The sequence below is a fragment of the Lissotriton helveticus genome, chromosome 4_1 (assembly GCF_964261635.1).
Source record: "Lissotriton helveticus chromosome 4_1, aLisHel1.1, whole genome shotgun sequence".
Lineage (NCBI taxonomy): Eukaryota > Metazoa > Chordata > Amphibia > Caudata > Salamandridae > Lissotriton > Lissotriton helveticus.
The window spans coordinates 1437182937-1437195129 of record NC_136063.1 but is presented as its reverse complement, the minus strand read 5'-3'; the positions used below and the strand labels follow the sequence as shown (position 1 = coordinate 1437195129).

Genomic DNA, 12193 nt, shown 5'->3' with positions numbered 1-12193 from the left:
AATAACAACAACCATCCAATGGCTTCTACATCTTAATGAGCAGTGGTAAGTAGGGAATTGCCCTAAACCAATGGACTCCTTAACGTTTAGGTTGCAGGTCGAATTGGTTTTATAGGTCGACGTTTCAACACCAGTAGGATATTTAAGGTGTCATCATCAGGACGAGAACATGCTAGCAACCTTGTTGAGACAAGAATGTGAACCCTAAATGGAAGTGGGTGGTTGTTTTGAGGACTGCTAAAATCAGCAGATGCATACCTTAAAGAAATGAGGAACTCTAGATCGGAAAACTTGATTTAAGTAATCTTCCGATCATGTGAAGTAAACTCTGTGGCATCTAAAATATTCAGTATAAAGGCTGTGTAAGATCGTGCGAGAAACCAAAATGCCTAATAATGCATCTTACTAAGAATTAAATAACAGTAGTAGTTTGAAGTGCGTGAGTAAGCTAGCAGGCTGGAAAAATGTCTTTCTGAAGAAATACATTGCATCTGGAAAGCAACTCTGGTTCTGCAAGGAATACCTTCAAGATAGAGGTCTAATAATCTTTCATTAATGATTGGTAAGAACCGTATGCTTAATACTCGGGGACAAAGAGGTTGTACATCCCTGGTGGAGTATATGTACACACCATGGCACAAGTCTGTTTTCCATAACTCTGTTTATGAATTTGTGTTTACGTTGCAGAAATTCTGAATGCATATAGTTTAGGAAATAATCAAGGTGAGTTTTTTTCCTACATTCATGGGGTAAGAATTGAATGAAACATCAGTATTTCAAATGACCCTCTACTCCAAATCCTGAACAGCTGCATATAATGGTACATTATCCCATATTTTCGGCGCCAGTCATGCTAGACTTATTCAAGAGTTAGATAAGTGTAGAAAATACACTGCAAATGTCCAGAAATATCCACAAATCAATTACTGATAGTGTTCACGCATTTGAGATTTATTTCTCTAACCACTAAAATATCATCTTCAAGAAAGAAAACTAGGTATTGCACTAAGGTCACAGAGACAAAGAAGCCATTCATTTTACATTAAAACGGGCAAAAAACTAGAAAGGTAGATAACAAATTCCAGCGAAAATCTAAGGACAAAGCAAACAGCTAACTTTCGGTTAAACTGAATGACCCTATTTCTCTTAACAATCACTTGTAACAGAAAGCTTCACATGAAGGCAAAATATATGGGTCTTCTCAGCTGAAATCATCTGCTTCGGGCACCATCAAACACCACCTTATGTAATACATGGTTGGACATCGGTCACACATCAAATATGGCAATAATGTGCTTAATACCACTCTAGATCAACGCATTTGTTTGCCACAAACCAGCATTCATCAGAACGGAAGGGGAAAGCTTGAACGGTGTGAAGACATAACCATTAAAAACACAGTTCACAATTTAGAAAAAATAAACAGTTCTTACCGGTAGGTCAGTGAAAGCGATTCCTGCAATGAAGGGAAAAAAGTGTTAATGTGCAGATCCGTTTTTCACTAAGTAGAGAAACATTACAGTAAGCAGCCTTCACGGACTTCTGTACCCTAATTGGATTTATATAAAGACTACGAGCTTTAGCATTCCAACATCTTTATTTACAAAGGACACAGCAGGAAGTGCAAATAACATTGAAAAGTAGAAAGTAAATCCCAATGAGGACATGCAAATAAATATCCGCGTGGACTGTTTTTCTCAGCATGCCAATCATAGTTTCTTTGCTGCTGGCTGCAGCTGTGAGTTAAGCACGAATCAATGTTATCATTTAAAACAGTTTCTACGTTTATTTGTTGGATTGGTCTAGTACTTTATCTTAAGTTATTAGTTCCTTCTAGCTCATCTAACTATATGTTTATGCCACACAAACGCCCACCAGACAAGGACACGATGTTTACGGTTTTAGAAATCTGATGTACAACTGCGTTTTCTACAAAGGAGATACACTTCTTCCTTTCTAAAAACAAGCATTTGCAATGCAATAGGTCTTGCATTTACGAAAGTCTTGTAAATGCGAGACCTATTGCATTGCAAATGATTGGTTGCAAAAGCGCCCATGCGGCGGCGCTTTACATTTAATGTCAGACGCGCACCTTGCCTTAGATGAGCCGCGTCTAAAGAAAGGGGTGCGGCCGGCATTAAAGTGAAAAAGCGGTAGGAGGTGATTTTACAAAACAAAAGCCTTTGTCAAGTTGTCAAACAAATGTTTCTTTTTTGTATGTTGCGGTTTCACTTTAATGGCGGCCACGCCCCTTTCCTTAGACGCGGCTCATCTAAGGAATGTTTGTGACCGCCATTAAAATAAAAGTGCAGCTTGGGCAGTTTAAAATTTTTTTTTGTAATAAGTAAAAAAAAAAAAAATACATGCGGCCGCATTCGGTGTTGCAAATAAACCAAAGGCACAGCCGCCACTGTATGAGCATGGCGTGCCGTGCTATGGAGAAAAAAAAATTTAAGCGTTGCGGGAGAGCATTTCCTGCCTGCAATAGCAGAAAATCATTTAAGCAAATAGTGCTCGGAGGCTGTAATTAAAGCCTAAAAGTAACAACACATGTAACAGGGTGTGTCCTCATGGGAGATTACAAAATGAGACAAGGCGGTACTAAGGAGGGACTACTAAGCCTATTGACCAATGAAAAGCCACAGTTTACAAAGGGCAATGACACAAGCAAATTAAAAATATGGGTGGAGAGGGGGAAGAGCTGCAAGTCCATACCTGAATACAGCATGCCTCGCAGAGCACCGCATGCGCTACCCAGGCTCGACCTAATAATTAGCTTAACTCTGTTGTCTTATTTTTAGATAGCATTTTTGGCCAAGACTAAAACTCCAAAATGTTACGTCCTGAAGCAAATGAGGAAACAAGTGATTGCCTCAGAGCATCCTCCACCTCTACAAAAACTCCAAAATTGAATGTCATTGCACGTCATATAGCAGATGAGGAAACAACTGTGCGACTTAGCATCATTCACATCCGAAAACCTGATTTCAAATCCAATACATCATTCCTCCATTTCTTCTCCCACCTTTGTGAGATTGATTAGGTAGGTGGCGCAATGGGCAGAATAGCTCTGCTTTTGGAGCCCTCTCAGTAAAAAAAGCTGAAGTCTCTCGATCAAAAGACTTGAAGAAATTCTCAGATTTGCTAAGTGGAAATTGGAAAAAAAGCTGCAACAAATCCTTAAAACACATGAAACAAGAATAGCAGAACTTGAAGTTCAGACAAGCTCTTGATTTTCCAACCTTTTTCAAAGTAAATTGTGCCGCAAACAAACATTTCTTTACCATCAGTACCACTCTGGGCCTCATTATTATTGCATATATTTTAAAGCGGTCATAATATGACTCGCTTGAGCAAGTGTTCCCCATAATTGTTTTGTATTAGGAGAAACCGTGACAGCTTAAAACTAGATGTATTAAATCAGCAGCCTAAGCTATACCAGATATTGAAAAATATCACCCACTGCCAAATAAATCAATGCTATAGACGCAGGTAAATGAAAAATGGTTTAATCTAGACAAACAGTTCTACGAATCCTGTCTAGAGAAAAATAACAATGTTTCCTGCTAAACAGTGATCTAAGCATCTGTTCAAGTATTTTTTTAAATTAATCACCATGAAAAGGTGGGATGAAGATAACTGGGGATGTTGGTTGACATTTACCTCTCTCCTAATCAAAAATATTCAACCAATATTTCAGCCAAATTATACAGTTTGAGAAGGAGAAAGAGAAATCTCTATTCAGATGCATCATTTTTAGAAAGAGGAGATGGCCAGAGCATAAAACATCCTTCCTTCTAGGAGTTTGGGAAAGAGAGAGATTGCCAGGCAAGAGACTAGGCCAAACCAAGAACGTGCCTTTAGTAAAATGAAGGCTTCTAGTTAATTTTTGATTTTGACTCTACAAGAAATCTGACTTTGAATTTATGTTGATGTATTTTCTAGGACAGTGATGAGTAACGTCTTGTTTATGAATTCTTGTGAAGAGTTGCGTTAAGAAATCTGGGCCCCAACTTGCTTGGATAGAGATTTGGTTTAGAGTGTCTAAAGCATTAAAAAAGCTTTCATTTTCTCTTTATTAAAGAATGCAATCGTGTAATATAATGCTCAAAAGCACTTGTTAAACAGATTGAGAATATTCATATTTTATGGGGGTTGGTTTAAAAAAAATAAAAAAACGAACATAGAAGAAAAGAAAAATTTGTCAACCATCACATTAAATGCATTATTACATGATAACAAGAACTAAGCATGATACGCATGACACATACACACACACAATCCTTTTGTAATGGGTCAGAAGGTAAACAAATGGCAAAAAAGCTATGTCAATAAATGTCCATTCAGAACCTTCTTAAAAGCATAGCTTCCATTTTATGCAATGTCACATGCAAATAATAGTTTTATGACAAAACAGAGAAGGATAAGGAGGAGTCAGAGCAGGCATGAACAAGGTGTATGGGAATGACTTTTTTAGAACACAACCAATCATCTGGGACTTGAAAGAGAAGAAAGAGTATCGATGAATGTATCTGGCTAAAGCAGAATATTCAATTTAGAGGACGATTTTCCTCACTCACCGAAGGTGGCATGCTTCAACATCGGGAACCTCCTCGCACTGTGATGCCTAGTCAGGGTGGGGTCTACAACCAACTCACTAGAGGGAGGAGCACAGGGATGTTTTCAGAGGTAATAAATACCTTTCTAAGGAGCAATGAATGATGAGGGAAGTAGAACATATATGGAAAATGTGATAATTAAAACTGGCTACAGGGTATGCAAAACCCCTTTATTCAAGCAACCCTGGGTCAGGATTAAAACAAGCAAGGTCAGCTAGGTATAAGGTTACCATCAACGTAGGTCAACATGTTTCTGCCTATGATGCGAGGTGTCACGGCATTCTTCACGACCTATAAAAGTGGTGCTTCTTCTCAAGGAAGTGCTCAAAATAATGTGTGGTAAGTGTGCAATAGAAAACCATCCAGTGGTCTAATCTGAATATAAGGAGGGGATCCACTGGCGGTCACCCACTAACGTCGGAGTAGTTCGTAGTGCCCCAGCTGAGGCCCTGGAATGGGGCTCAGGGAATACTCTCCCCTGCAAGTCTTCCAGATATAGCCGCTTCCATCGCATTGATGAAAGGGAGACCATAACTTAATTAATTCAATGGATCCTGTTGGATGATTTCCAATAATCTAATTCAAACACCAGAAGGTTTCAGGCTGGGTGGTGGTGGCACTTTGATTGATTATTCCTTTGATTTTGCTAAGGTGTTTTCTGCTTCGCAAAAGCCTTCTAAGTTGCGACCTTTTTTACTCATTATTCACTGCTTTCTAATGAACAGGCCTAAATACTTCAGAAATAATGGAACCAAAAGAAATCTAGCCTCCAAAGAACCCCATATTTCAGAACATACAAAAGTGGTAAATGCTGATGTAAGCATTATTCCATGGTAGAAACTAACTGTAACTATGACATTCTTCAAAAGCTGGCGACCTGCAGCATAAGGTCGAGGCCTCGGACCTACATGAGGAAGCCAGTTGCCCGAGAACCACAGACCAAAAACCAAAGTGACAAAGTACTGTTCACCAACTCGGAAATAACAAATGTCGCCTGACTACTATAATGCAATGGTAGTGGAGACTGCAAAAGTCATTAATCAAGGTTGTGGCAGGGGTTTTAGGAAGGATGCGAGGGCAGGGTCGGTTGGGCAGACCGGGGGAGCTTGTGCACAGATTGGGGGCACACATATTGAGCATGGCTTGTAAATTAATTTACAAGTTGGTCACGAAAATGGTTAATTCTGTGACTGATATGAATGTGCCCACATTAGGAAGACCGATTGCTGCTTGTTTTAATGAGAGGATGATATCCATTAGTCATATTTGGATGCATTTAACAATCCATCGTGTAATGCCTGCTTGTGAAATGGCCTTTCTTTGTGAGGTTTTCAGAAAGCAACAAATAGTCGCTGTCTTCCTAAATGATTTAGCACTGTCAATGTAGTACATGAGAGCTCGTTTTATGTCTAACATGTACAAAGCCCTTTCTGCAACGGAGTCAGGTTGTGGAAAAAAGACAGGAAGTTCAATAAATGAATCAAGGTGGAATTGTGATACCACCTTTGGAAGAAATCTGGGGTTGGTGTGAAGTGCAACCGTGTCCCTATGTATTTAGAAGAAGCTTTTCTTCTAAATGTAGTGCTAAAAGCTCACGGACGCATCTAAGCAAAGTGATAGTGACCAGGAATGTTACCTTCCAGGATAAAAATTTGAATTGAGGGGGCAGGAGTGGAGGGGCTCAAATGGAGGGCCCATTAATCTTGTTAATACCTCAGATGCAGCGATGAGCTGGGTGAATGAGAATATGAAAGCAGGCATCCTTGAGGTCGAGTGCGCTCATGAAGTCGCCTTTTTGTAATACCGGGATAACATATTGAGGACCAACCATGTGAAAGAGCTCTGAGAGAATGTACTCGTTTAGGGGCCTGAGATCCAATATTGGTCTTAGGGACCCATCCTTCTTGGGACTAAGGAAGCATAGTGAATAGATCCCAGTACCCTGTTGGTAGAGAGGAACAGTTTCTGTTGCTCCTGAGGAGTGCTGTACTTCTTCCTTGAGCAAGTTTTGATGTTGTGGGGAAAGTCTGTGGTTGGGATGTGGAAGTGGGTTCCAGATAATAACCATGTTAGATAATATCCAACAACCCTTGTAGACTACCCTAAACAGGTGTTGTGTAATCGGTGGTAAGTCAGGGTTTGGTGGTTGTGGCGGATGGTTAGATAAATCAGTCCAAGCCTCTGCCTTTGAAGTTGTTGCCCCTGTATGAGCCTTGGTAGTATCATCTAGGCGAGGTGGTTTGGGTTTGTGGTCGCTAGTATGAGGTGGAGGTCTCAAAAGAGGCAGTTTTGGACCCTCCATGGTATGATGAGTGGCAAAAGGACCACAATGAGAGGGTGTCTGCAGCGCTCCCGTGGCTTTGACTATTTCAGTGTCTTTTTTGATTTTTTTCTAAAAAAATGTATCTGCTTGAGGGCCAAACAACTGTTCCCCATCAAATGGGTGTACCGACAGATTTTGCCGTACCTCTGGTTTGAATCCTGAAGCCAAGCAGATCTGCATAGTAAAACACCAGAGTTTATTCCCCAAGCTGCAGTATCCGCAGCTTCAATGGCACAACGTTTAGTGGAAATTAATTTTCCCTCGGAGGCTATGTGATAGGCTCATTTTTTGTGTTCTTCTGGGAGGTATCGGAGGCGTTCCTCCATTTTGTCCTGATGGGCTCTATCATACCCAAAGAAAAGGGCAATGGAATTTGTACTACGCAAATTGTGCGCCTACCCTTTTTACAGCGGAACCTATTTTTTGCTCTCCTTATCTGGTGGAGGGGCTTTGCCAGTTGTTAGCTCTTTTGCGAGAGTGTGGCAGAGAGTCTGGCAGAAGTTAACCTCATATGTATAGCTGGTCATCAGGGGACACTTTATATTTTTTTGTCTACCCTTAGTGTTATCACTCTAACTCTAAAAGTGTCTTTGAATATGTCAGGTGTATGACGGAAGCTCACACCCTGACAGCTTTGGTAGGTGTTGTGCGAAATGCTGTCTAGGGTGGGTCTCAAAAAGGAAGTCTTCCTCTAGGGGCTTATTGTGTAGGCACGCCTTATGGAAGGTAGCAGCAATACCAGTCAAGTTGTGATATGTAATAGTGTCATCTGGGGGGATGGTTTTGCAGTCTACGTACCAGTATTTGTATCAGCTGTGGGTAAGTGTCATAAGTATCCCATGGGTCAACTTCTGGTGGGATTTCAAAAGTGTCCCTATTTGCTTCTTCCCCTTATGAAAGAATGAGTTGACCCTTCTGCTGAATATGGTGCAGGGGCAACAGGTGAAGCAGGTGGTGAGGGTGAATGGTGTGCAACGGGTATAGGTCCTGGGCTAATGTGTAGAAGACTTATGGCCTTGTCTGTCTTTTTTCTCTGTTTGGGTGGAGTTTGAAAGGCAAAACCCTATTCAAAAGAAAGCTGCCTTTTGTAGGGTTGAGCACCAGTTTGTGGAGATCGAGTAATCATCCAGCCTGTATGTGGATGGATCATAATATGCATTTCTCCTGATTGTCTATTTCTTCCTGCAGTCTTTGAAGCAGGGGTTCCACGGACCCAGATTCACGGACAGTTTTGCTGGACACCTACGTTCTCGGCTCCGAAGCAGATATTTTCGGCTTTGAAGATCTTGGCTACGATGGGGTAGGTTTCGGTACCAACAGTGGCAGTGTTTTGATGGCAAATGTTTCAGTTCTGAAGCTCAACTCGACTCTGAAGTGGAGTGGTCTGCTTTGAACCAGGTAGCGTCAGTGGTTTCTTCGGAGCTGAAGTACAGCTGGGCATGTCCAAAGATGATGGTTGGTGTTGACCATGGCCCACAGGCATGGGTGACCTGGCAAAATGTTTAGATCGGTCTTGAATGTGAGGTCGACCCTTTGTGGTGGTGTGCTAGGGTCAATGTTGAGGTAATGGGGGCACAAAACTCACCGCTGGGTGAGCAGGAGGTAGGCATTGCGTCTCAATCTCGGAGCCAGAGATGGCGTCTGGGGAGAAGAAGCCTTCGTCCGCAGCCGATGAGTGAACAATGTTCTTTTTGGATGTCTTCGGGGCTGACAAGGTCTGGTGTATCGTCTGTGCGCCTTTGAGAACTCCTACACCTGAAGAAGCAGCAGGCCTCGCAGCTAGCCTTGTCGTGTTTCGGGGAGAACGGTGATGGATTAAACCCAGATCTTTTGACTGGGTGTGAGTGTTTGATTGGTTCAGATGCTCGGTCCATCACCACCCCCTTTTGTACCGCTTTGGCCGCCGTAAGTGTGGCAGGGTATGCTCAGACGTGAGTCCCTTGCTCACTTTGCCACTGGATTCAAGCAAGCCGGGCTGAAGAAGGCTGCAATGCCAGAAACCGGTCCTCGGAAGCTTGTTTCCCGTCCAGGGAAGGCATGGCTTGGCAGTTCGGGCTGGACTGTTCCCATGAGGCACAGGGTCAGACTGATTTGCATATAGCCATGTCTGAACTGGGGTGGCAGAGTGGGCTAAAGAACAGTGATGGATTAAACCCAGATCTTTTGATTGGGTGCGAGTGTTTGATGGGTTCAGTTGCTCTGTCCATCACCACCCCCTTTTGTACCGCTTTGGCCGCCGTAAGTGTGGCAGGGTATGCTCAGACGTGAGTCCCTTGCTCACTTTGCCACTGGATTCAAGCAAGCCGGGCTGAAGAAGGCTGTAATGCCAGAAACCGGTCATCGGAAGCTTGTTTCCGGTCCAGGGAAGGCATGGCTTGGCAGTTCGGGCTGGACTGTTCCCATGAGGCACAGGGTCAGACTGATTTGCATATAGCCATGTCTGAACTGGGGTGGCAGAGTGGGCTTAAGAACGGTGATGGATTAAACCCAGATCTTTTGACTGGGTGTGAGTGTTTGATTGGTTCAGATGCTCCGTCCATCACCACCCCCTTTTGTACCGTGTTTAGGGGAGAGGCGTAGATTACATGCCTGGTGGAGATCTGTGCGAGGATACTTAGTGTGACAAAGAGGACAGAAACAAAAGAGTGTTGGTTCCATCTTCGAGTGGAGATGGTGTAGGGGAAACGGCCAAGGATGGGAATAACTTTGTGAAGGGCAAATGCCCACGTGGGACCACAGTCTATGAGTTGCCCCGACTAAATTGAAGTTGTCAAACCGAAGAGAGCGAGAGTAGACCATGATAGATAATAATGACAGAAAGCAGGTATGACCCGAGAAAAGTGCTGCAGGACTGTGTCGAACCAGAGCAAAAGAGCATATGTCCGAACGAGATGGTGGAAGAAAACAATTTAACAATCGAATTGATGACTATGCGCATTACCAGCAAGAGGAGGAATCACACTATTTCGTGACTCAATCAAATAAAAAGATTTGTTCGAGCCCGGACAACGATCCGAATTTTGATAGTAGTTGGCCCATTTCTTTTTGCCCCTCCCGGAGATCCTGTAGGTATAGAATCATATCATCTGCGTACAATGTAATGGAGTGTATCATGTAGTGCAGCCTCCTGGTGGATCCGCTGTGCTATTGGTTCAATTGCCAGTATAAATAGGAATAGGAATAGGGAGAGGAGGCAGCCTGACGTGTGTCGCGGCATACCTGGTGGGAATCCGAGATAACGGGTCTTGTCCGGGCTCTGGCCGTAGGTCCTGTGTACAGCAGTTTCACCCATCAGATATAGTCAGGGGTATCCCATAACGAGCCAATGCTGCAACATAAAATCACATCCTAGGGTTTCAAAAGCCTGGTGAACATCCAAGGAAATGCAATCTTCATACAGGAACTGGTGTCTGGCTGCGTCAACTATTCTGAACAATCTACTTATGTCTAAAGAGGTGTTGCGTAATGGCACAAAACCGTACTGCTCCTTTTGTACCAGTTGTGGAAGTAATCAGAGAAGCCCGGCGGGTCAGAACTTTGTTGAGTATTTTATATTCTGTTTTTAGTAACAATAACGGCAATGTTAACTCGGTGGGTGATTTACCAGAGAAGTCACCAGTGCTTCCCTAGTTGAGAGGGGTGGTGAGCCCTCATCACAGGAAGTATTATATTGTTTCTTGATCTGTGGGGTCAATTTTGCCGCATGTATGGAGTAGAATTCCACCAGCATTCAGTCAGAACACTACGTTTTATTGCAGGCCAGCTCCTTAATGGTACCCCGAATCTCATTCAGCTTGATGGGGGAGGCAAGCGCACCCGGGCCCCGGCCTGAAGCCAGATTGCAGCTCCTCTTGAGAATGCAGAATAGGAGGTATGGAAGAGTTGACCTCTCCATCTTCTACGCAATTTCTAAACTTCGGAAGCAACTTGGTGGGTTTCCTGTAAGAACGTGATCTGGGCATGTAGTCGAAGTAGTTGGGCCAGTATTCTATATCTCTTGTGTACAGATCCCATACCCTGCACATTCCATGTGATTATGTTGTAATCTCTAGCCACTGCCGATATTTATAGCATAAGAAACATACAGCTGTAAATACAGGACCCAACACCATATTGATATCCTGCACAAGTACATAATGTGGCACAGGCTAAAAGAAGAACATTTCCGCAATACTCGGTCCAGCAATATTCTGTTGCTGGACCAAACCTTATAACAAACAAAAACATTTGAAACACTATTAACCAAGTGCCATCGCTATTGTGGCATGTGGTAACATCCCCGCAAGGAGGACCGCTTTTGCGCGGTGCATACATGTTAGTTATTGTGAGCTATTCGGACCCCAGGACTCCAGCTTAGTGTGCATCAAATCAGAGGGTTCAGGCTGCAACCATGGGGACATTATAAGGAAGCATACATTAACACAGATTTATTTTTTAGTGTGGGGCGCACCCTTTATGGTGGGTTTAAGTGGGTTCGCCTGTGTCTCGTATCCATCTTGTGGGTGCATACCATCTATTTATTTATTTTGACAGTTTTATAGAGCGCGAACAAGACCCTTGCGGGTAACAGAGCGCTTTACATTAAGTAAGGTTCTTTATAAATCAATTAAAATAAAGTTAAACACGTATACATAATGTCATATAACAGTAAAGCAGTAAAGTACAACAATGAAGCAATCCAGTTGAGTCCGGTGAAGGGTAGATATAATGATTAATAACTTTAAATGGGCCATTGTCATAATAAGGAATAGTAGCGCGGGTACGTTTGGTCTCAAAATGAAGACATGTGTCCTCGGACAATACTGATGACCGTCACCCCAGTAAGTCATTGGCCGAGTGGTGATCTTTGGGAACAGGGTCATGCTAAAATTCGAGGCTGAGTCCAATGCACTGCCCTGTGATGAGCAGCAACTGATGGTTGGCTTACTGGTACTCAGGGTAGACGCCTACTGAATCGCTGCTAGTTGTGGGGAAGGCGTTCTTCCTGCCCCATTGGGGTCTCCAGCCCCTCGCCGCTGCTGTCGAAGTACACACCGCGCCTATGGTGGGGCAGGTCTATCAGGCCAGTGTCTGAAGTATTTCTCCTGCCATTCCCAAGCTCTGTCGGGAATTTCAAATAAATGGATACTGTGATCGTGAAGGACTACGTTTGGCTAGGAATTAAAGTGCATATGTGAGGACAGCTGTACGCAAATGTCTTTTCACTTTCTGTAAAGATGCACGTTTCCATTGTACAGCGACTTTATAGTCT

The 12193-nt window shown here is 43.0% G+C and overlaps 1 protein-coding gene across 4 annotated transcripts in view; it reads right to left on the bottom strand.

Annotated features, from left to right (window-relative positions):
* Positions 1-12193, bottom strand: part of RANBP9 (RAN binding protein 9) — a 315855-nt gene that overhangs the window by 127325 nt on the left and 176337 nt on the right. For all 4 annotated transcript variants that reach the window (XM_078687988.1, XM_078687990.1, XM_078687989.1 and 1 more), the window contains one exon: positions 1434-1456. In XM_078687988.1, coding sequence (XP_078544114.1) covers positions 1434-1456 — 23 coding nt within the window. The remainder of the gene's footprint in view (positions 1-1433; positions 1457-12193) is intronic.